This window comes from Leptodactylus fuscus, chromosome 4 (genome assembly GCF_031893055.1).
Source record: "Leptodactylus fuscus isolate aLepFus1 chromosome 4, aLepFus1.hap2, whole genome shotgun sequence".
In the NCBI taxonomy this organism is placed as follows: Eukaryota; Metazoa; Chordata; class Amphibia; order Anura; family Leptodactylidae; genus Leptodactylus; species Leptodactylus fuscus.
Genome location: NC_134268.1, coordinates 15992732 through 16016791, shown reverse-complemented (window position 1 = coordinate 16016791; position 24060 = coordinate 15992732). Strand labels below are relative to the sequence as shown.

The 24060-nt window shown below is 45.0% G+C and overlaps 1 protein-coding gene across 2 annotated transcripts in view; it reads left to right on the top strand.

The window, feature by feature from the left end:
- The first annotated feature begins 1752 nt into the window (after positions 1-1752).
- Positions 1753-24060, top strand: part of EFR3A (EFR3 homolog A) — an 86445-nt gene continuing 64137 nt past the window's right edge. For both annotated transcript variants that reach the window (XM_075270095.1, XM_075270094.1), the window contains exons 1-2: positions 1753-1866; positions 4943-5004. In XM_075270095.1, coding sequence (XP_075126196.1) covers positions 4995-5004 — 10 coding nt within the window. In that variant the 5' untranslated portion in view covers positions 1753-1866; positions 4943-4994. The remainder of the gene's footprint in view (positions 1867-4942; positions 5005-24060) is intronic.

Sequence of the window (24060 nt, the reverse complement as noted above, 5' to 3'; positions counted from 1 at the left end):
AAAGAAGCGACATGACCTTTCTTTAGGCGTTTTCCGCCTGAAGAAAGCAATAGAAGTGAATGGGAGGTGAAAACCACGCGTTTTTTTGCAAAAATAAGCGATGGTTTTCAGCCCATTCACTTTACAGGAGGGGAAAAGAGTCTGGCTTTTTTTTAAAGCTGTTTTTACCCCCCCCCCAAAAAAAGCTCCAAAAAAAGCTTGGCGAGGTCCAAAAAAAGCTTCCTAATTAGGAAGCTTCTTTTTCTGGTGCCAAAATAAGCCACATGTTATTTACGTGTGAAGTAACCCTAAAATTACATGCCAAAATACACCCCAGTTTACTCCGTGTGAACTACCCCTAATTGTTAAGATTCCGACCCCACAGTACAGCGGCTCGAAACGACAGTAGTGCTATAGGGTACGCACCACTTCTCCGTCACTGGCTGTGTGTCACAACGCCTGTTCACAGCTCAAATGTAAGGACTTATCTGCAATCCCAAGTATGTAGCGCTGTGTTTGGTACTAAAAGATGAAGCTGCAGCAAAAGATCATTAATAGTTAATATCAAGACTCTCCTTTAGACTAAGGCCCCACGTTGCGGAAACGCAGATTTTAGGCTGCCTTCACACGGAGTAACCGCTCCGCTCATTCTGACATGTAAACACGTGTCTGAGTGAGCGGAGTAAAACAGAATCCCATTGACTTCAATGGGTTCTATCTTACGCTAATGGGAGGCTTTTTTTTACCTATTGCTTTCAATGTGATATGCGCGTAAGACAGAACCCATTGAAGTCAATGGGATTCCGTTTTGCTCCGCTCACTCAGACACGCGTTTACGTGTCAGAATGAGCGGAGCGGTTACTCCATGTGACGGCAGCCTTACTGTGTTTTTTGGAGTCCAGTATAAGAACTTCCTATACATTTTCCACGCCTTGTGGAGCCAATCTTGGCTTTGCAAAATCTGCAACAAAAACAGCTGCGTTTCCGCAACATGTGTCCTTACGCTAAGTCCCTACATAGCGGCCGCAATAAAAAAAAAAAGTGCTGCGGGAAAAACCACAACTGCAACGCATTTCAGGTTTTTCCCATAGACCTTTTCACCTATAGGGAAACTGCCGGCGTTTACGTAAATATAACTGACAGGCTGCGATTTCCAAAGTTGCAACGGTTTTGGAAATCGCAGCGTATCCGCAGTGTGTGGATGGCATTTGTTAGAATCCCCATCCACTATGCAGTGACAGTAAAATTCTGCATTTTTTTTCTGCAGCCAATCCGCGGCATTACTGTGCAAAAAGTTAAAAGTTGCAAAACGTTTCGGGGACACTCCTTTTGCAGGGATGTCCAGGACTTACATATTGATGACCTATCCTTGGAATGGGTCATGTGATCAGTGGAGGACCCCCACAGATCAGCTGTATAAAGAGGAGCGTGTCATCTGCACCACAAAACCACAGACTCCTCTATAGGAATCCCCTGCAAAGCTCCTAGCCTAATAAACCATTGCCATCCAGTCTCCGGAAACATGGCCGCCACTGTGGTACAGGCAGACCGCTCAGTACGTGTAATATAATGTCAGTTTTCCCCCTTGTAATCAGGATTAGACTTAGGTCACATACCGACACACGTTTCTATGGCATAACATTGGCAGAAGCCAATCAGATCACGTCACTCATGTGCGGCCGAGCCGAGGATAGTTGTAAGCCGCGCTGTGATTGGTGGAGATATCACTTCACTGTGACGATTGGCTGTGAGCGGGATATGATGGGCGTGGCCGGACGCGGCAGGGAAGTATTGTGGCGTTTATCCTCTGATCTCCTGCGAGTTCCGGGATTTGTTGTCTTTGCTCGGTATCCGGAGTGACCGGCGGGGCCGTGTGTCACCGGGCAGGTACGTCATCAGCAGTCCGGGGGGCGGGGTCAGCTGTGTCAGGGGAGACTGTCCTCTTATATCCCTGTAAAGAGCCAGAGACTGGTCACATCATCAGTGCAGGGTCAGTGGCAGAGTACAAGGCATGTAATAATCTACATATTACACATGGGACTAGTATGACATGTCTGCATGGAACATTATAGCAAGTGTATGGAACATACTAGTGTGACATATAACACATACATGTAATATACATGGGAACAGTATGACATGTCTGACAGGGACCTGACAAGTAACCATGGGGGTGGGGCCCCACAGCAAAACCTGTACAAGGGCCACACTCTGCCATAACACACACAGTGATGTCACAGTACAGAGATAATACACACAGTGATGTCACAGTACAGGGATAATACACACAGTGATGTCACAGTACAGGATAATACACACAGTGATGTCACAGTACAGAGATAATACACACAGTGATGTCACAGTACAGAGATAATACACACAGTGATGTCACAGTACAGGGATAATACACACAGTGATGTCACAGTACAGGGATAATACACAGTGATGTCACAGTACAGAGATAATACACACAGTGATGTCACAGTACAGGGATAATACACACAGTGATGTCACAGTACAGGATAATACACACAGTGATGTCACAGTACAGGATAATACACACAGTGATGTCACAGTACAGGATAATACACACAGTGATGTCACAGTACAGAGATAATACACACAGTGATGTCACAGTACAGAGATAATACACACAGTGATGTCACAGTACAGGGATAATACACACAGTGATGTCACAGTACAGGGATAATACACACAGTGATGTCACAGTACAGGATAATACACACAGTGATGTCACAGTACAGGATAATACACACAGTGATGTCACAGTACAGGATAATACACACAGTGATGTCACAGTACAGGATAATACACACAGTGATGTCACAGTACAGGATAATACACACAGTGATGTCACAGTACAGGATAATACACACAGTGATGTCACAGTACAGGATAATACACACAGTGATGTCACAGTACAGAGATAATACACACAGTGATGTCACAGTACAGGATAATACACACAGTGATGTCACAGTACAGGATAATACACACAGTGATGTCACAGTACAGGATAATACACACAGTGATGTCACAGTACAGGATAATACACACAGTGATGTCACAGTACAGGATAATACACACAGTGATGTCACAGTACAGGATAATACACACAGTGATGTCACAGTACAGAGATAATACACACAGTGATGTCACAGTACAGAGATAATACACACAGTGATGTCACAGTACAGGGATAATACACACAGTGATGTCACAGTACAGGGATAATACACACAGTGATGTCACAGTACAGGGATAATACACACAGTGATGTCACAGTACAGGATAATACACACAGTGATGTCACAGTACAGGATAATACACACAGTGATGTCACAGTACAGGATAATACACACAGTGATGTCACAGTACAGGATAATACACACAGTGATGTCACAGTACAGGATAATACACACAGTGATGTCACAGTACAGGATAATACAGACAGTGATGTCACAGTACAGGATAATACAGACAGTGATGTCACAGTACAGAGATAATACACACAGTGATGTCACAGTACAGGGATAATACACACAGTGATGTCACAGTACAGAGATAATACACACAGTGATGTCACAGTACAGGGATAATACACACAGTGATGTCACAGTACAGGGATAATACACACAGTGATGTCACAGTACAGAGATAATACACACAGTGATGTCACAGTACAGGATAATACACACAGTGATGTCACAGTACAGGATAATACACACAGTGATGTCACAGTACAGGGATAATACACACAGTGATGTCACAGTACAGGGATAATACACACAGTGATGTCACAGTACAGGATAATACACACAGTGATGTCACAGTACAGGATAATACACACAGTGATGTCACAGTACAGAGATAATACACACAGTGATGTCACAGTACAGAGATAATACACACAGTGATGTCACAGTACAGGATAATACACACAGTGATGTCACAGTACAGGATAATACACACAGTGATGTCACAGTACAGGGATAATACACACAGTGATGTCACAGTACAGGATAATACACACAGTGATGTCACAGTACAGGATAATACACACAGTGATGTCACAGTACAGGATAATACACACAGTGATGTCACAGTACAGGATAATACACACAGTGATGTCACAGTACAGGATAATACACACAGTGATGTCACAGTACAGGATAATACACACAGTGATGTCACAGTACAGGATAATACACACAGTGATGTCACAGTACAGGGATAATACACACAGTGATGTCACAGTACAGGGATAATAATACTAGACACAGATAAAGATCACTGTGACATCACAACATAAGTAAGTACTTACAGTGATGTCACACACAGGTATTATGAGGTTGGGATCAGTTTCTTCCTCATTACTAGGGTTATCACTAATTATACCATATTCCAATTTGGCCCCTTAGTTGTTTGGCCCTATAACCGCGTGTAACATTTCCTCGTATTACGGATATATGTAGATAACCAATGACACACCAACATACTAATATGTGAACAACCTGTCTATGTATAACATATTTATATTATATATGTTACACATGTAAGATACAAGTGCATATAATCTACATGTAAATTGTATGACAGATCTACATGTAACCTGTACAAGTAATCTGCATTTGGTTATTATTACATATCCTCATATAACATGTACGTGTATCCTACAAGCACTTGGATAACATATCAATGTATATAATATGTAGTATATAAGTATGCACTTGAACAACTATATAACATACAAGTGTGACTAATATGCTGTATCTACATGTAACGTGTGTGGATAATACATCTGCGTACATAACACGTACACATCAATGGTGTGTGCTTAGAGAATCTCTGTTGTATAAATGTGTAATGGCTTTGTATTGGCAATTGAACAGCACAGAGTATTTCAGCATTGACCAGTGTTTGCTTCTTTCATCTGCTACAGGGTTAAAGCTTCCCCGTCTCCTGAGTCAGGGCCGAGTCTTCAGAGATATAAGATGCCTGCAGGTAGGATGATCACCTTATTATTGTGTTACTTACATGGAGGGAAGAAGTCCCGCTATGGCCATCTCTTGTCTTGTATGTATTACATGGATGGATATAGGAGTCTCGCTGATCTATAAGAGAGAGAAATACAGCTGTAAATGACCGTCTGTATCATAACAACTTGGAGGAATAGGTTTATAGGTGAGAGGAGAGAAGCTGAGCTGTGTGATATATAGTGTTATATAATAGAGGAGAGAAGCTGAGCTCTGTGATATATACAGTCATGGCCAAAAGTTTTGAGAATAATACAAATATTAATTTTTACAAAGTCTACTACTTCAGTTTTTCTAATGGCAATTTGCATATACTCCAGAATGTTATAAAGAGTGATCAGCTTAACAGCAATTACTTTCAAAGTCAATATTTGCCTAGAAAATGAACTTTATCCCCCAAAACACATTTCAACATCATTGCAGCCCTGCCTTAAAAGGACCAGCTAACATTGTTTCAGTGATTGCTCCAGTAACACAGGTGTGGGTGTTGATGAGGACAGGGCTGGAGATCAATCTGTCATGATTAAGTAAGAATGACACCACTGGACACTATAAAAGGAGGCTGGTGCTTGGCATCATTGTTTCTCTTCTGTTAACCATGGTTATCTCTAAAGAAACACGTGCAGTCATCATTACACTGCACAAAAATGGCCTAACAGGGAAGAGTATCGCAGCTAGAAAGATTGCACCTCAGTCAACAATCTATCGCATCATCAAGAACTTCAAGGAGAGAGGTTCCATTGTTGGCAAAAAGGCTCCAGGGCGCCCAAGAAAGACCAGAAAGCACCAGGAACGTCTCTTAAAAGTGTTTCAGCTGCGGGATCGGGCAATCAGCAGTGCAGAGCTTGCTCAGGAATGGCAGCAGGCAGGTGTGAGTGCATCTGCACGCACTGTGAGGCGGAGACTCTTGGAGCAAGGCCTGGTCTCAAGGAGGGCAGCAAAGAAGCCACTTCTCTCCAGAAAAAATATCAGGGACAGACTGATATTCTGCAAAAGGTACCGGGAGTGGACTGCTGAGGACTGGGGTAAAGTCATTTTCTCTGATGAATCCCCTTTTCGATTGTTTGGGACATCTGGAAAACAGCTTATTGGGAGAAGACGAGGTGAGCGCTACCACCAGTCTTGTCTCATGCCAACTGTAAAGCATCCTGAAACCATTCATGTGTGGGGTTGCTTCTCAGCCAAGGGAATCGGCTCTCTCACAGTCTTGCCTAAAAACACAGCCATGAATAAAGAATGGGACCAGAATGTCCTCCAAGATCAACTTCTCCCAACCGTCCAAGAGCAGTTTGGCCATCAACAATGCCTTTTCCAGCATGATGGAGCACCTTGCCATAAAGCAAAGGTGATAACTAAATGGCTCAGGGAACAAAACATAGAGATTTTGGGTCCATGGCCTGCAAACTCCCCAGATCTTAATCCCATTGAGAACTTGTGGTCAATCATCAAGAGACGGGTGGACAAACAAAAACCTACAAATTCTGACAAAATGCAAGCATTGATTGTGCAAGAATGGACTGCTATCAGTCAGGATTTGGTCCAGAAGTTGATTGAGAGCATGCCAGGGAGAATTGCAGAGGTCCTGAAGAAGAAGGGTCAACACTGCAAATATTGCAACGCTGCATTAACTCATTCTAACTGTCACTATAAGCTTTTGTTACTCAGAATATGATTGCAATTCTATTTCTGTATGTGATAAACACATCTGACAAACACACATAAAAACCAGAGGGAGCAGATCATGTGACAATAGAAGATTTGTGTCATTCTCAAAAGTTTTGGCCATGGCTGTAGGGTTATATGATAGAGGAGAGAAGCTGAGCTCTGTGATATATAGGGTTATATGATAGAGGAGAGAAGCTGAGCTCTGTGATATATAGGGTTATATGATAGAGGAAAGAAGCTGAGCTGTGTGATATATAGGGGTATATGATAGAGGAAAGAAGCAGAGCTCTGTGATATATAGGGTTATATGATAGAGGAGAGAAGCTGAGCTCTGTGATATATAGGGTTATATGATAGAGGAGAGAAGCTGAGCTCTGTGATATATAGGGTTATATGATAGAGGAAAGAAGCTGAGCTGTGTGATATATAGGGGTATAGGATAGAGGAAAGAAGCTGAGCTCTAATATATAGGGTTATATGATAGAGGAGAGAAGCTGAGCTCTGTGATATATAGGGATATATGATAGAGGAAAGAAGCAGAGCTCTGTAATATATAGGGTTATATGATAGAGGAGAGAAGCTGAGCTCTGTGATATATAGGGTTATATGATAGAGGAAAGAAGCTGAGCTGTGTGATATATAGGGGTATATGATAGAGGAAAGAAGCTGAGCTGTGTGATATATAGGGTTATATGATAGAGGAGAGAAGCTGAGCTCTGTGATATATAGGGTTATATGATAGAGGAAAGAAGCTGAGCTGTGTGATATATAGGGTTATATGATAGAGGAGAGAAGCTGAGCTCTGTGATATATAGGGTTATATGATAGAGCTGTGATATACAGTATAGGGGTATATGATAGAGCTGTGATATATAGGTTTTGTGTTTTCATTGTGACCTATTTTGATGTGAATGCAGTCTAAGGGAATGTTCACACAGAGGTTTTTGGTAGCAGATTTTGAGGCAAAATCCGCCTCAAAATCGGTCTGCCAAAACTGCTCCCCCAATGTGAGCCGCTCGCTTCTTTATTCCTCTAGCTAGTAGCAGATAGAAGTCGTGAGATGAGCTAGCATTCCGCGACTGACTTGTTCGGGCCTAATCTGGTGCCTTGGCGTTCTGTCGCGCCTATAGTAATTGGTCACCTGACTGGTATCAGTTGAATGGGACTGAGCTGCTGCTTCACTATGTGACCGATGAATGTGACTTTGTTGGTACGAGAAACAGATGATAGCTACAAGCAGTGTGATATGAGATGTGCGAGGGTCCTGGAGGGATTCTCCTCACTTACAGGGGCCTGCGGTGCAGTGAAGGTTGTCGGCCACATGACCTGCTGGAATGACGGCGGTGATCCATGGCGCGGGGGGGGGGGGGGATTGGTTCGGAGGAACGTACCCTGTGTGATGAATGTGTTGCGCTCTCCCTGCTTGTCTGTGAGAAGTTCATTCCTAGAGGTTGTAGAACAAGCGCTGCCTGCAGAGGACGAGGTTTTTGGCTCTTTATGGTTTCTGGTCTTGGTGTAGCCCAATCTGTCCGGAATGAGGCCAAGTCTCCGATAGCGGCAATCTGGGGCTGGCACAGGGATCATTGGAGCGAGGTAAAGGCAGCGCCCCCTATATAGGCTACATGACCCTAGCTGGGGAGCGGCTGATGTGAAACTACACGGGACATCCCACAGAACTGACTGGAGCTTGCTGGAGACCTAACAAAGAGCTGATCAGCGGGAGCCCTGTCACTTATTGGTAGGTCATTGATAAAAAGTCTGTCCTGACCTGGATGACCCAACACATTAATGCATTATGAGATCAGAGCGAGCCATGCAATGCTTCATTTAGCCTGTGGTGGCGCTGCTGGGGAGTTGATCCCTTGCGGTTTGGTTCCCCCATTGATCACTGTGATGATCAGGTTACCATTCAGGATTGGGTGCATGTGCCTGGTCTCCATTAACCCATTCACGTCATCGAGAGAGCCCTGGCCACAAAGCTGCACAAAACCTGCCCTGAATCCCGGGCTCACTGCTGATCTGTATGGGTCCATAGTGGGTCAGTGTCATGAAAAACGTGGCCCATGGTCATAGGCTGAATAAAAGGAGTGGTCCAAGGCAGAGGATCCCTTTAAGAGCACCACCCTGGCCCCGGTAAAAGAGGTAGAAATACAAAGGCATGGCTAAAATCAATAAGTGCGCCACCCCAGGCGCAGCAACCGTCTCTACGGCTTGGAAACATGTAAATATCAATTTTTCCGCAGTTTTTTTTTTGGAGGGGGCGCGGGTAACGTCTGACCATCCCCTTTATATCGAGCAGAACAAAAGCAGCCGAGGGAACAATAGCGTCTATCTGGCGTCTGTGATATTCCTGGCACCATATGGTGAACTAGATTTATTTTTCCTTCCTATAAGAGGATTAAATCCCCCGTGTCCTTGTTTAGAAGCTGCACATTGTGATACGGACTCCTATGTGCCTGTCCATCACTATGATGGCGGTCGTACGGTATATACCCCGTCTGATGTGGCCCAAGCCCAAGCATAGGACATCCTATATTGATTCTGTTTAAAGGGACGGTGATCCAGTCCACCCAAGCCGGGTCAGATGGCTATAATACCGCCACGCGGTGCGGCCGGCTCTGCTAACACTTCTCACTGCACGGTCTTCACAACCCGACTCTCTGCTTATTACCCGGGTGTACGGCCGCAAAGCCGCAGCCTTTAAATATCACCGAGAAAAGCGACGCTTAATAGGATTAGAGCCTAAAAGTGCGAAATGAACTGCTGCTCCGGAGCGGCGCTCTCGTGTGTGCGGCCACTAATTCACTTCCAAGTGCCACTTTTACTCAGGCTCAATCAATAGAGGCCGAGACGGGCGAGCGAGCGGCCCAGGGTTTTGCATATGTAAAGCTGTCATTTTCCAAGGCTGCCAATTCCGTCGACATCGACTTAACTATTGCCGTAACAGTGTATCAGGGCAGTTGTCTTGTAGAATTTCAGACGTTGCAGTTTCCTTGTGTGATGTGTCTGTTGCTTGTTGTATTTTCGTTCCAGCTTTCCTGCAATTTGAGGGCTAAGCCGGGGCCCCCGTATGGCAGAAACGCCGCAGCAAAACCCACAGCGTTGTACAGTCCTTGCAAATTCTAGCAAATCCCATCCACACATTGCACACGAATAACCGCAGCGGAATGGCTGCGATGAGATACCGTTGTTTTTGTCAATATGCAAATAAGCTCTTTGAGCAACACGGGTGTTTCTATTGCTATAAAGAGGTATCTAATTTGCATATTGAAAAAACAGCAGCATAGGCAGAAATTCATAAGGGAGAAAACGCTGATACAGGTGATCCTAACCCACCAGTCTGCGGGACTGGGTTTTGGTGACAGACTCCCTTTAAAGGGATCCTATCATTAAAACTCAATTTTTTTTTGTCCGTAACATGTCGGAATAGCTTTAAGAAAGACTATTCTTCTCCTACCTTTAGATCTCTTCTCCGCGGCGCCGTTTGGTAGAAATGCTGGTTCTCGTCAGTATGCATATGAGTTCTCTCGCAGCACTGGGGGGCGGGCCTCAGCGCTCAAACAGCACTGGGGGTGTCCCCAATGCTGCGAGAGAACTCTCCAGCGACGCCTCCATATTCTTCAGGAACGGGTCTTCTTCTGGTGCTGGCTTCAAACTTCTAGGCCTAGGCAAAGCCGACTGCGCATGTGCGCCGGCCACAAGAAAATGGCCGCTTACACAGTATTGTAAGCGGCCATCTTCTTGTGGCTAGCAGGCATGCGCAGTCTGCTGCCCGAGGCCTAGAAGTTTGAAGCCAGCACTGGAAGAGGACGCGCAGAGAGACCGTTCCTGAAGAAGATGGATACGGCGCTGGAGAGTTCTCTCACAGCATTGGGGACGCCCCCCGAAGCTGTTTGAGCATTGAGGTCCGCCCCCAGTGCTGCGAGAGAACTCATTTGCTTACCAACGAAAACCAGAATTTCTACCGAACGGCGCCGCGGAGCAGACATCTAAAGGTAGGAGAAGAATAGCCTTTCTTAAGGCTATTCTGACGTGTTAGGGACAAAAAATTGCGTCTTAATGATAGGATCCCTTTAAGAAAGCGGACCTAGGCTTTAAGCAGACGTTGCATAAATCAATAGTACGGTGTGTGTACATGAGGTGTAACAATATTTCTGGCGGTTATACTGTGATTTAATATTCAGCATTTATAGCAGTTTTCCACTCTTCTCCTTGGTTCTCCCTGAGCTGGTGGGTGGAACCTATTTGCTATAGTGTCTCCCATAGACAGGACACAGAACGTAGAGGAGAATCTGCTCCACAATCTGAGAGTTGGAAGGTGAAAACAGAAATCTGATCTGTCTGCTTCATTTTAGAAGCCGCTATGACCTCTGTGTTGTAGGGTTCATCGTGATGTCATTGGAATCTAAATCAGTATTCGGTGTGACCTTTGCCCTTTGCCTTCCATCAGTTCTTCTCTGCACTTGTAGAACATTTCCAGCAGAACTGGGCAGGGAGGTTGTTCCCGCCGCCATCTTGGAGACCTAAGCCCAGATCTTCTGTGGATGTTGCTTGCCCCAATCCGTCTGTCTCTTCTTGTCATCCCAGACAGACTGGATGATGATGAGATCAGGGCTCTGTGGGGGCCGGATCATCACTTCCAGGACTCCGCCTCCAAAGGGCAAAGGTTATACAAAATATTGATGAGATTTACATTTCTCTTCATTCATTTTGGTAATTAAATGTTAACTATTAACCCTTCTATTTCTGAAAACCGTTTTACCTTGTGGCATTTTTCCCTACATCCGCCTAAAACCTTTGCACAGCACGTTTATATATAAATTTGGTTTTCTTTTTTGGGAGTCCTGCGTCTCCTGTGTGACAATGAAGCCACGTCCTGGGATCAGACGCCAGACTTTAATTCAGTTACCTTAGAAACAGGGAGCGTTCTGCTGTAAAGCGACGCTTTAATGAGCCGCAGCTTTTCTGTTTCGGCGGTCCACCTTGTTTGACTTTGAAAATTTTTTATTTTTTTGTGTCTTTTTTTATTTTTTTTGGTTCGGAGCCTGTAATTGCTGCCGGCCTTGTGTTTTGTGGATGCTTAAACTGGTTAAACTTGCCTGTCCTAATTTGCAGAAGATTACAAACGCGTGGGGGCTTTTTTTTTTTCGCCAATGAAAGTGTTGCCTGACTAATTTTCAGATCCATGAAGTGCCGGCGTTCTCAAGTAATGTGATAATTAGAAAAGCTGCCGAGATACTCCAAGAAAATCTCCACCTAGTATATCGCGGCGCCGGAGCTATTCCAAGGCTCCTGCAACGTCTCCACGAACTGCCTGGCGCTGCTGGAGACAGGCCGCAGGCTATTGTATCATCTGTATACCCTGGTGGGGGCGGAGTGTGACTCCCTTTATGCTCCTCCCCTTTAAAGCGATCCTATCATTGGATACCTTTTTTGCTGACTAACACGTAGGAATAGCCTTAAGAAAGGCGATTCTTCTCCTACTTTTAGATGTCTTCTCAGCGCTGCCGTTCGGTGGAAATCCCGGTTTTCATCGGTATGCAAATGAGTTCTCTCGCAGCACTGGGGGCGGGCCCCAGCCCTCAAACAGCACTGCTACGGCAACTCTCCATCGTCTTCTGGTACGCCCTCTCCCTGTGTCTTCTTCCATCCTGGGTTTCAATTTTCTAGGCCTCGGGCAGAGCCGACGGCAAATGCCCGGGCCACAAAAATATGGCCACTTACACAGTAAGCTGTGTAAGCGGCCATTTTCTTGTGGTTGCTTACACAGTAAGGGGCCAATGGATGATTTGGGCTGAGGGTTTGGCGTCCTGAATAGCCCTTATTGTGCCCCAGGCTACAACCTGTTTGTCCATTATTGTAATCGGTCCATAGGGGGTGTGGCTTTTAATAAGAGGCGTGGCTTAAAATAATAGTAATCGAGATAAGATTCCCAATTACCGGTAATTGCGTTTTTTGATTTCGGCCATATTCGCCCCAGTTACAGGAGGTATACAGCCTATATACTACAGTGTTAATCTGGGTCCTCTAGGACCCATCAGACCCTTCAGTTCCCGAGGTCGGGAGGTAGTCACAGGACGACGGCTTCCATAGCCGTGCACATACCGCCTGTAAGCATTGCAGTACCTGCTGTCCCCCGAAAGCGCTGCACATGTTGCAGGAATGTTCCCTCCCCCCTCCCCCTCTTCCCCAACTTTCATTACATTTTTATTTGCGTCAATCGAAGCCAATCCTAATGACTATTGACAGGCCGGTTCTCTATTTCTACACTGCGGCCAGAAAACCTATCCCGGGCATTGATCAGCTCTTCCGTCCAGGATCCTAAGCAGCCGTCGTCTCCTCCTTATCGGCTCTTCATTATGTGCCGGTCGATGCCTTTTGGCTATAGAGACTGAACTACGCCAGATCCCGCACAGGAATATATTCGCTATATGGACAGAGACACCGGATTGGCTGGAATAACTCCGCCAAGCTGTTCGCAACCCCACATTGGGTAATCTCCCGCTCCGAGCAGCAACTGCTCCAATTCACCAATACATTGTCAGCCTGTACACGAGAGGTGGGAGCGAACGGAGGCTCGTCTCATGCGAGAGACTAGGAGAAACGCGTGTATTCAGAGAACCTGCGCATAGGACAAGGCCGTGACTGCAACCACCAACATTCTGAACCACTTCAGGACTTGTCACATCTTGTCGGCCCCCATAGAGATTGGGAAGGCAGGGACAGTAATAACCCATCCCTGCTTTCTCTATGGGAGGTCTAGCTGTGGTTACAGCCGGCTCTATGGTTTTGCAGTTGCACCATTTCATGGAGCGCCAGATGTGTGTAGTCGTTGGACAATCTAGAACCGGTTAAAGAGTGCACGCCACAAACCCAAATCCCCCTTCCCCATTCTAAAATAACTTTTCATAAATGAATATTGTAGGAGGCTAGAAGAAACATTGAAACATATCTTATTAATGCAAAATGCTTTCTTCTCCATTAATTCGGCTGAGTCACTTACAGCTTATATCTGGTAAGGTAAGGGGTTGTTAGTGTCCATTGCTACCATCCGTCACAAAATGTTAACGATGGGGTTGAGCCGATCTTAACTTTTCAGGATCGATTTTGAAATCCGATTTCTGATCATTTTTCATTCGATCCCAATTCCGATCCCAATGCAAGTCAGTGGGATTTTTTTTTTTTTTTTTACTAATCGGAGATCGGATTTTAAAAACGATCCTATTCACTATACAGCATGGAATCTAACAATTGAACGCTTTAATTGTTAGAATCCACGTTGTGTAATGATTTTTTTTAATCACTAAGTAGCCAGAGGATTTTTTTTTTTTTAATCCTCTGGCTACTTAGCCCCCCCTGGTGTCCACTTACCTGCAGAGATGGCTGGTCTGATGCCCGGTGCTCTTGTTCTTCTTCGCCTCGCTGCCTCCGCCTCCCAGGTTAGTGTTAAAGAGCTAGGGAGAAGGCGGGGCTTGTTGCTTAGGAGATTGTGGCCGGGTACAGGGCGGGGAGACGTGACATTTCCCCACCCTGTACCCACCCACACTCTCTTAAGCCACAAGCCCCACCTTCTTCCTAGCTCTTTAACACTAACTTGGGAGGCGGGGGCAGCGAGGAGAAGAAGACCAAGAGCACCGGGCACCAGACCAGCCATCTCTGCAGGTAAGTAGCTACTAGAGATGTTAGCTAGTCTCCCATTAGAATGAATGGACGCAGCCGGCACGCAGGGGGTGTGCTGGCTGCTTCCATTCATTCCTATGGAACCGCAGCGGAGCCTTCACACTGATATACACTCCGCTCAGAATGAGTGGAGCGTATACTCGGTGTGAAGGATAACATTGTTAGCTTTTCCCACAATGCTTGGCCAGTAGCAAAGCATTGTGGGAAATAATCACCGATCTCGATCCCACCTAAAAAGATCGTGTTCGGAATTCTGATCGCAATCGTGAAATTTTCTCGATCGCCGATCGGAAGCCGATCTTTTCCAAACACGATCGCTCAACCCTAGTTAACAACGGACACTAACCTATCCGTCACAAGTCCGTTACGTCACATGACCATGATTGGAAGTAAACAATGAATCACTACAAGGAGAGATCTTGAAAACCGCGAGGAATTGATAAGGAAAACGTATTGGAAAATTGTAGAACTTTTCACCATTTATTTGTGGAAACTGGACAACCCCTTTAATTACTAGTTGTGCTCAGCATCCTTCTCCTCAACACTCCCTTGTCCATAGACTTCTGTGCATGAGGCTGGATATGGTTGTTATTGAGTCTGAGAGAGAATTGATAAATGGAGAAGAAAGCATTATTCTTTAATGAGATATATTACAAAGATTTTTCTTTTTCCTTGTACTATTCATTTACGACAAGTGGTTTTATTAATGGAGGTGCACTTTGATAAGGGAGGAGGCCAAGAACCCAGTGGTCACTGACCGTGCTCCATACTTTCGTTGTGGAGAGAAGAGAACCTTCCCAATGGTCAACCATCCATGGTAGAGGAAAATCTGCTGCGGGTAGGGAAGTCCTGATATGAATAAAGTACTTGGGCTGTGATAGAAAGCGCTTATGTAGCTGCAGCATCAGCCTACGCCTCCTTCTCCATTCGCTCCAGATCACTTCTCCCCTCTTTCTCTCCATAGACGTCATTGGAGTCATGTGACCTGCAATCAGTCTTGGTACATGTATAGCAGAGATTCCAGAGTGCAAGTCGGCTTAGCAGAGAAAGAAGCATTTTTGTCTAACAAGTGTCACACAATTTCTTCTATTCACTTTGTTGATTTAGGCAAACAGTGGTCCTTTAAGACCCGACACCTCTAAAGATCAGTCTAAGCGCCACAAAGTACCAACGCTGCAAACTGCGAAGTGTCGGTAAAACACGCAGACTGCTGGGGGATATTTTTATGTTTTTGCTTGTTTTTTTTCTCCAGTGTAGATGTCTCGTGACATTGGCCTTGTTCTCACGGGAGCCCTATAACCTAATACGATCTGACAATCGTAGGCAACGTTTCCATTCCTACGAAACATCCCCAGAGAGGAAAGATTGTTGTGAAACCTGCAAGAACGAGTCGCCGCGTAGAGTTTTTTTTTTTTTATGTTAGATGATTGGCCTTGTTGCTAAAGGTAATGACCTGTAGTTTGACCTCTTCTTGGCTTCACATAAATACCCCAAACTTCGCCTCATGTATGGTAATTGGACATTCAAAGTCCATGGATTAAAAAATAAAATAATAAATATATATATATATATATATATATATATATATATATATATTTTTTTTAATTTCCTGTGCTTTCAATCTTCACACACCATTCCCATCCAAACACCGATGGACCCTCACTGATCCTGAGAAGTTTCCATCTCCCTCACCATTCTTCTCTGCACATCAATGTCCCCGACCACCCACTGGGCTTAAAGGGATGGTGTCACCAGACTCAGCATATCACCCCAGCCCTGCAGATAGATAGGTTACTGTCACCAGTACCAGTATATCACCCCAGCCCTGCAGATAGATAGGTTAGTGTCACCAGTACCAGTATATCACCCCAGCCCTGCAGATAGATAGGTTAGTGTCACCAGACCCAGTATATCACCCCAGCCCTGCAGATAGATAGGTTACTGTCACCTGAATCATTCAATTACTTCCCCTTGTGACTCTTTGCCTCCATTGCCAAGATATCTCCATTTGTGTGAATGCAGATGATCTAATTCAGCAATAAGGGTGTTCTGTTTAACTCTTTGGAGTAACAAGGGTGCTGCCATTGCTTCAAACAACTCATTTGCATAAAAGCAAAGCAACAGTTGTCAACAGGGATTCACAAGGGGAAAACACTGAGTGATTCAGATGACCTTAAACTATCTATCTAGACCCCCCACCCCAAGTAAAAATAAAATACACCCCCCCAAAAAATTTTTTTTTAATAATAATATATATATATATATATATATATATATATATATATATATATATATATATATGAAAATTTTAACATAAATAAATAATCCCGGCTCTCTTGTCCTGAATTCTCCGGTGTCGCTCGTACATCACTCTGAACGCCTCCCATTTTTGTTCTGACAATAACAAGAAACCTCTATCTCCAACCATAAAGTTTTGCGGTGTGCACGGTGACAGGCGTCCCCATAGAAGCGCTCGCCTGTCATTCTGCATGAGGCTTTGTTTTGTAGGCCGGATCTCGCACCTTTCTCCCCGGGCAGCTTAGAGGATGTATTTCAGGTTAGTGCCATATCGCGGCATTGAAGTGACCTTGTTTATAGCGCTGCCTGCCTGCATTTATATTGATCATTTAGCCTCTGTGGCTTTTACCAGGCAATAATTTATCCACTGTAAATCCAATGACAGCCGGCTGACTTGGAAGCAAAGCTCATATCAGCCGCCCGACTCCGACATGATCATTTAGCCGCAGAGGCAGAATAAAAAATGTGACGCCGAGACAAGTGCAATTTAGACGAAATAAAAAATGCAAAAAAAAATCGGACCGGATCATGTGACTATGTTCAGTGCAAGATCATGTATGGCTTTAAAATACATAAAAAAATTCTGCAAATCATCCTGCTGTGTGTGAATGTATTCTCCGTCCTAATCCCACTGTAGGGTTTGGACTCGAGTCCTATGGAATAGCTGTATATAGTTCTACACTTTATGCCCAGTGCTAGGAGGAATTGAGCCGTCACTGGCCGCCTCCCCCTTGTATAAATGGCCGTTTGCCAAGGCGGGGAGATGTCGGACTTGGACCTGATCACTGTGAATCCTGTTTGCATATGTCGAGGCTCCATTGTAGCTTATGGCTTACAGTTTACGGCACTTTTCCTGCCAAAATGATGGACACCACAACCGTGTAGACGGCGTTTTAGTACGTTCTGTGGGGTATCTGATGGATCTGGAAATCAGGGTGCTGATATGAGTAAAGCCAATCCCTTAATAAGAATTTTTAAAGCACTTACGGGCTTGAACGACTGATAAAAATGTTTTCCCAAAGGTTTGGAAAAATGTGCAAATAAGTTCTCCTTGATGACTAAAGGAAGTCTTTCTCTAGTGCTTCCTTTTGGAAGGTAGATCCCTTTAGATCAATGCATGTTCCCTTTAAAACAGTGTTATGGTGACAGCAAATTCCCAAAAGAGACCCAAAGCAGCAGTACTTGGTTTAGGGTAAGTTCACACAGGGTTTTTTGGAACCTGAGACCGTCTCAGGTTCCGGACCAAAATCCGGGTAGCTGTGACTGGATGCCAGTGAAGTGCACTCTCATCCAGTCGCGCTCTCCGCTCCGGATTAGGCCCAATGAATGGGCCTAGTCAGCAGGGAGTGTCTTCAGACGGATTTGCGATTTGAAGAATGATCATGTCCGTTCTTTTTTCTGGGAGCCGGAACAAACGGCTCCCGGAAAAAAGAACTGACTGTCTCACATTGATTTCAATGGGAGCCATCTTTTTGGTCAGGATTTTGAGGCGGATATGGCCTCAAAATGCCCCGTGTGAACTTACCCTTACTGCTCCTCTACCACTCCCGTTCCGATGCTTCCCAGGTCTCCTTTTCCTGGAAATACCACTAGGGCAGTGATGGCGAACCTATGGCACGCGTGCCAGAGAGGGCACGCAGAGCCCTCCATGCTGGCACGCGTGCGGTCGCCCGGATCGCTCACCAACAGGGAGTCCGGTACAGGATTCCCCGTTGATGAGCGATCACTGCCTTCAGTTGTATGTGCAAATGCACATACAGCTGAAAGCTGTCAGGGTAGGCCGCGGATCGCGCGACCGCGGCCTACACTGGCTGCAGAGTTTGACCTCTGCCACGACGCGGGCGCGATGACGTCATCAGCGCCGCCAGTGACCAGAAGGTGGATGCCGGCGGCTCTTCAGGGGTGAGTATGAGAGTGGCTCACTGTGTATATGATGTTGGGGGGAGCGCTTATAATACTTGGTGGGGTGTATGATACTGGGGGGGAGTGTATAATACTGGGGGGGCTTATAATACTGGGTGGGGTGTATAATACTGGGGGGAGTGTATAATACTGGGGGGAGTGTATAATACTGGGGGGGCTTATAATACTGGGTGGGGTGTATAATACTGGGGGGAGTGTATAATACTGGGGGGAGTGTATAATACTGGGGGGAGTGTATAATACTGAGGGGGCTTATAATACTGGGGGGAGTGTATAATACTGAGGGGGCTTATAATACTGGGGGGAGTGTATAATACTGGGGGGAGTGTATAATACTGAGGGGGCTTATAATACTGGGGGGGCTTATAATACTGGGGGGTGTACTAAAGAGCATATAATACTTGGGGGGGGCTATTTATAAGCACACAATACTGTGTGTGGATGCCACTGTGGAGCATATAATCCTGTGGGGGGGGGGGACACCTACTGCGGAGCATATAACACTGGGGGGCTACTGTGGTACTGTGGAGAATATAATATTGTGTGGTGGGCCCACTGCAGAGCATATAATACTGTCTGGGGTCCCCTCACTATTTATATCACACAGTATCTGTTTTATAGCAGACGTGATATTAGTACAGGATGTAAGAATATTACACGGTAACTATAAAACAGATCCTGTGCGATGTAAATAGTGAAAATTAATTGTTCAAAGTACCAAATGCCGAGACCTTTACATTTCAGTACAACGTTGTTTGTATTATTGAAAGCTCTGTAAAGCCCCACATGACTGTAATTTTTGGTCAGTAACTGTCCGCAATTGTGGATCCGCATAGTATTAAGTCTATATTGTCGTGTTGGCACTCCGCGAAAATTTTGTGGGTTTTGGGTTGCAGTTTGGGCACTCGGTCTCTAAAAGGTTCGCCATCACTGCACTAGGGCTATGGCCGGCTGAAGCCAATCACCGTTTCGTCCAGTGATCTGTCGCACGATCATTTCCTGTGTCTTGAATTCAACCAGGAAGTGTCGGAACGGCGGAGGAACAGTAAGTCCCTATACACATCTCCAAACGGAAACCTGAACGCAGTTGTGAATAGGGCTGAAGACGACCATTGTTTATTATTTTTGTAACCTCCATGGTTTGCCTTTTGTAACCTGACAGACAGAACCTTTACGCTAAGGACTCGCGTTTCGGAAAAGCTTCTTTCTTTCTTTTTTGGAGTGGATTTCTCAGAAGAGGAGTCCAATGCTTTATTTATATTTCTCATTCCTTTTGAAGACGCTTTTGGCTTTGGTTCAAAAAAAGCTCAGCAAAAACTGAACCGGAATGCACAACGTTTCCGCAACGCGTGGCCTGAACTAAACAGCAATTACCATGGAAAAAATTTCGGCTACGACGTTCATTACTCTGCACAAATATTGACGATTCCGCGTAACAATTGGACCCATCGGCTTCTATTTTAGTTTTAAATTTGGTCAATGTTTGCATAAATCTCAACGTTGCTGCCCGGTGGGTAGTGAGTAAGTGTGCTCAGGGGGATCATCGATACCAACAACACACTCAGCGAGCTGCTGAGATGTCGGAACAGTCACAGGCACAGCGCAAGGATCAAGTTCAGCAGCAGGACAGCTTGAGAGCTGCCGAAATGCCGGAGCAGGCGAACCATCGACGGCAACAATTTGCTGAATATAGGTGGATCGTCGACACATATAAAGAAAAGAGATAATAGTATTACTGCTATACTGAGGTTCTTGGTGATCAAACAGTAGGAAGCCTTGTACCTGCCCCAACAAGGTGACCTCCTTAAGGTGGGATCCTACACTCTTAGACTCCCAAAAAATGAGTCGACCGTGTGAACACACGGAGGTAGGATCCGATCCAGTGCCGTACTCTACTTGTCATGGGCAGATATATTTCAAAAAAAAAAAAAATATATATATATATATATATATATATATATATATATATATATATATAATATATATTTTTTTTTAATTCTAGCTCCTTCTGAATTTTAATTTGATCTTCCTGATACATTGTACAGAATAATAAATGGTTATCAGAAAGTACAATTTATCCCATAGAAAACAAGCCCCCATATGGCTTGTTAACTGTAGGCCGAACCACCAACTCCCACTCCTGTTTTTCTACAGCCTGAATCCTGCTCCGACTCCGACTTCTTCATAAATGGCTCACGGTCACGGTCCGTCAGAAGAAAAATCCTCCAATGTGTTAAAAATCTAGCCATCGACCCTCTGAAAGTAAATCTGTAACCAGTTATACAATAGAACATGGGAAGAATATGCAAATCTGACTTCCATGATGTAATTAGGATGTCAGTGCCTCAGGCATGCACACCAATAGAGGGTGCTGACTGAGAATGTGCAAGTCTGTCTTCCATGATGTAATTAGGAAGACAGTCTCAGTCAAACAAACCTATAGAGGGCGCCCCCTTTAACATCATGCCGACCTTCTCAGAAGCCTTTGTTTGCAATGATGTTGGGATTATACCAGATACAGTCTTCTCAGCCACGGACCGCTGTTTTGATGTATTTGCATCTCATCAGCTTGGCGCAGAGGACTGATCTGGCAGAGGTTAGAAGTCAGCGCCCTCTATTGATGTGCATACTTGAGGCACTGACATCCTAATTACATCATGGAAGTCAGATTTGCATATTCTTCCCATGTTCCTTTGCACAGTGGCTTAATAAGACTTCACACACCTTAATGGTGGTTCTCTTCTTATGGAGTGACTATATCCCCTCATCTATACAATATTAATTCTTCTATAATATACCGTATATACTCGAGTATAAGCCGAATTTTTCAGCACAGTTTTTGTGCTGAAAAAGCCCTCCTCGGCTTATACTCGAGTCAGCAAAAAAAAAAAAAAAAAAAAAAGTAGAACATGACTGTGAGACACATACACATTAGGTATCCCTTTGTCTGAATGTGCCCGGTGTACTGAATATAGGGGATCTGCAGTGCTCCTGTTCCGTCGGGAAGGGGTTAATAGGAGCACTGCAGATACCCTATAGTCAGCCAGGCTGAATTCTAAGTGGGGGGAAAAAAACAGTCCTCAAGCTCAGGGAAGGGGCAGACAGACAACCAAAACACCCCCTCCCCTTCCCCAGCACCTACTGCACCCAAAAACTCCGACCATTTTAATTTTTGGAATTTTCCAGTAGCTGCTGCATTTCCCCCCTCGGCTTATACTCGAGTCAATAAGTTCTCCCAGTTTTTTGCGGTAAAATTAGGGGCCTCGGCTTATGTTCTGGTCGGCTTATACTCGAGTATATAAGGTAATCACTTGACTTTGAAGCCGGATTCGGTAACTTTTTTTTTTGCACCCAAAATTAGTCCCAATGCCGACTGAACCGTAAAAATCGAAAATGGAAAAGCCAAAAATTCTTGGTTAATAGGGAGTTAAATGGTCTTGCTATTGCTGGTCGTAACCGGCAATGGAAACCTTCCCATTAGGTAACCCGCGTCTTTCCGCTCGTGCTGGGGTTGCAGGTGGAGACACTTGACAATAATTTTACGCCATTTTCTACCCTGACGATGAACAACTCCTGGACGCACCGTGCAAAACATTAACAACCGCCTAATAGAGACTAATTTAATTTTGCTAATAAAATTAACACTTGGCGCTTAATAGGTTTCCAGAATAGTCACTTATCTGATCGGACACGGGGACGACGTCTCTCGGAGATGACAGAAGTTTCCATGCTGGATCGTGTGGCCGCCGGGGCTGTATTGTTGGCAGAATCTGATCTGCTGGGTATCCAGGTGTACGGTGGCCGCTGATGTCACCGTGTTATTACCTGCTCGCTCTGGTTGGCATAGTAATTAATCGTCTGGGGCTCTCGGAGGATTGACAACCTCCAGCAGGTGCCGACCTGAACGCGAGGCGACCATCAGAAGTTCCTTGTAGACTCTCCACCATGCAGGGCTACTCACAAGTGCAGGGCGAGGAGAGCGAGGACACTTACGACTACAATCCTGCCTGGGAGCCTCGTCTTCTTACCTGCTTGGGTAAGTATGTAGATGAGCCATCCGATCTCCGTGACGTTCTTCATCGCCCTCTTTTATTTATTAACTTTTTTTGATACCGGTGATCATTTCATTTCATGCTCGGAGATTGGGAAATGATAACATCAGCTGGCGACGTTTATTTTCCGCGGCGGAGAGCGCAGGTGACTAACTCCTCCAGAGACCGCTGTTCTATTTGTTCTTCCAGTTGTTCATTTGAGACGTCGTCTTGTTGCCATCTGTTGTCATCTTAACAATGTCTCCTTGTCTGGGTTGTGCAAAGGTCGAGGGTTTTTTTTTTTTTTAAAAGACTGGTACAGTTCACCGGCAAAAAAACAAAACCGTGCTGCCATGTTGTCCTTCTATATGACAAGTGCAGCTGCTGCCATATCCTGTAGACACCAGGCTCTCTGCGGTTTGTTCGTAGGGAACGTTGGCATCAGAAAAAGCGCCCGGCACAAATGGCAGAAGGATCGATAGGGCCCATTCACTCAAAATTTGCATGGCCATTGTACCCCTTTTTTATGCAAAGAGTAAGCGTAAGTTCACACGGGGTTTTTTTGGATAGGATTTTGAGGTTATATCCGCCTCAAAATCCTAACCAAAGAGACGGCTCCCTTTGAAATCAAAGAACAAGCGAGATGCTCATTCTTTCAGGTCAAGTCGCCTCGCGATTCGGCCTGAAGACACTCCCTCCTCCCGACTAGGCCCGTTCATTTGGCCCATTCCAGTCGCAGCTAACCGTTTTTTTTTCTTTGGTTCGGAACCTGAGGCGGCCTCCGGTTTGATGATCTTGTCAGGTGACCACTGCAGCCAATCATTGGACTCAGAAGTGATATAATTAGATGGAACGTTTGTTACATATTTACTTTTCCATCACTAGATTTTTAATAAATTAGGAGAACTTTACTACTTAAAAAAAATAAAAATAAATTAAATTAAATTTCTGACTACGACTCCACCACCTCTGACTCTACAGCCCTGGTTTTCTTCCCACTATTAGTTAAAGGGATCCCATCGTTAAAACTCAATTTTTTTTTTTGTCCCTAACACATAGGATTAGCCTTAAGAAAGGCTATTCTTCTCCTACCTTTAGATTTCTTCTTCTACCTTTAGATGTCTTCTCCGCCCCGCCATTCGGTAGAAATCCTGGTTTTTGTCGGTATGCAAATGAGTTCTCTCGCAGCACTGGGGGCGGTGCTTCGGGGCTCAAACAGCAGTGGGGGTGTCCTCAATGCTGTGAGAGACCTCTCCCATGCCGCCCCTTTCTTCAGGAACAGGCTCTCTTCGTGTCTTCTTCCGGCGCTGGCTTCAAACTTTTAGGCCTCGGGCCTTGGGCAAAACGGACTGTGCATGCCCGCCGGCAACAAGAAAATGGCCGCTTACACAGTATTGTAAGAGGCCATCTTCTTGTGACCGGCAGGC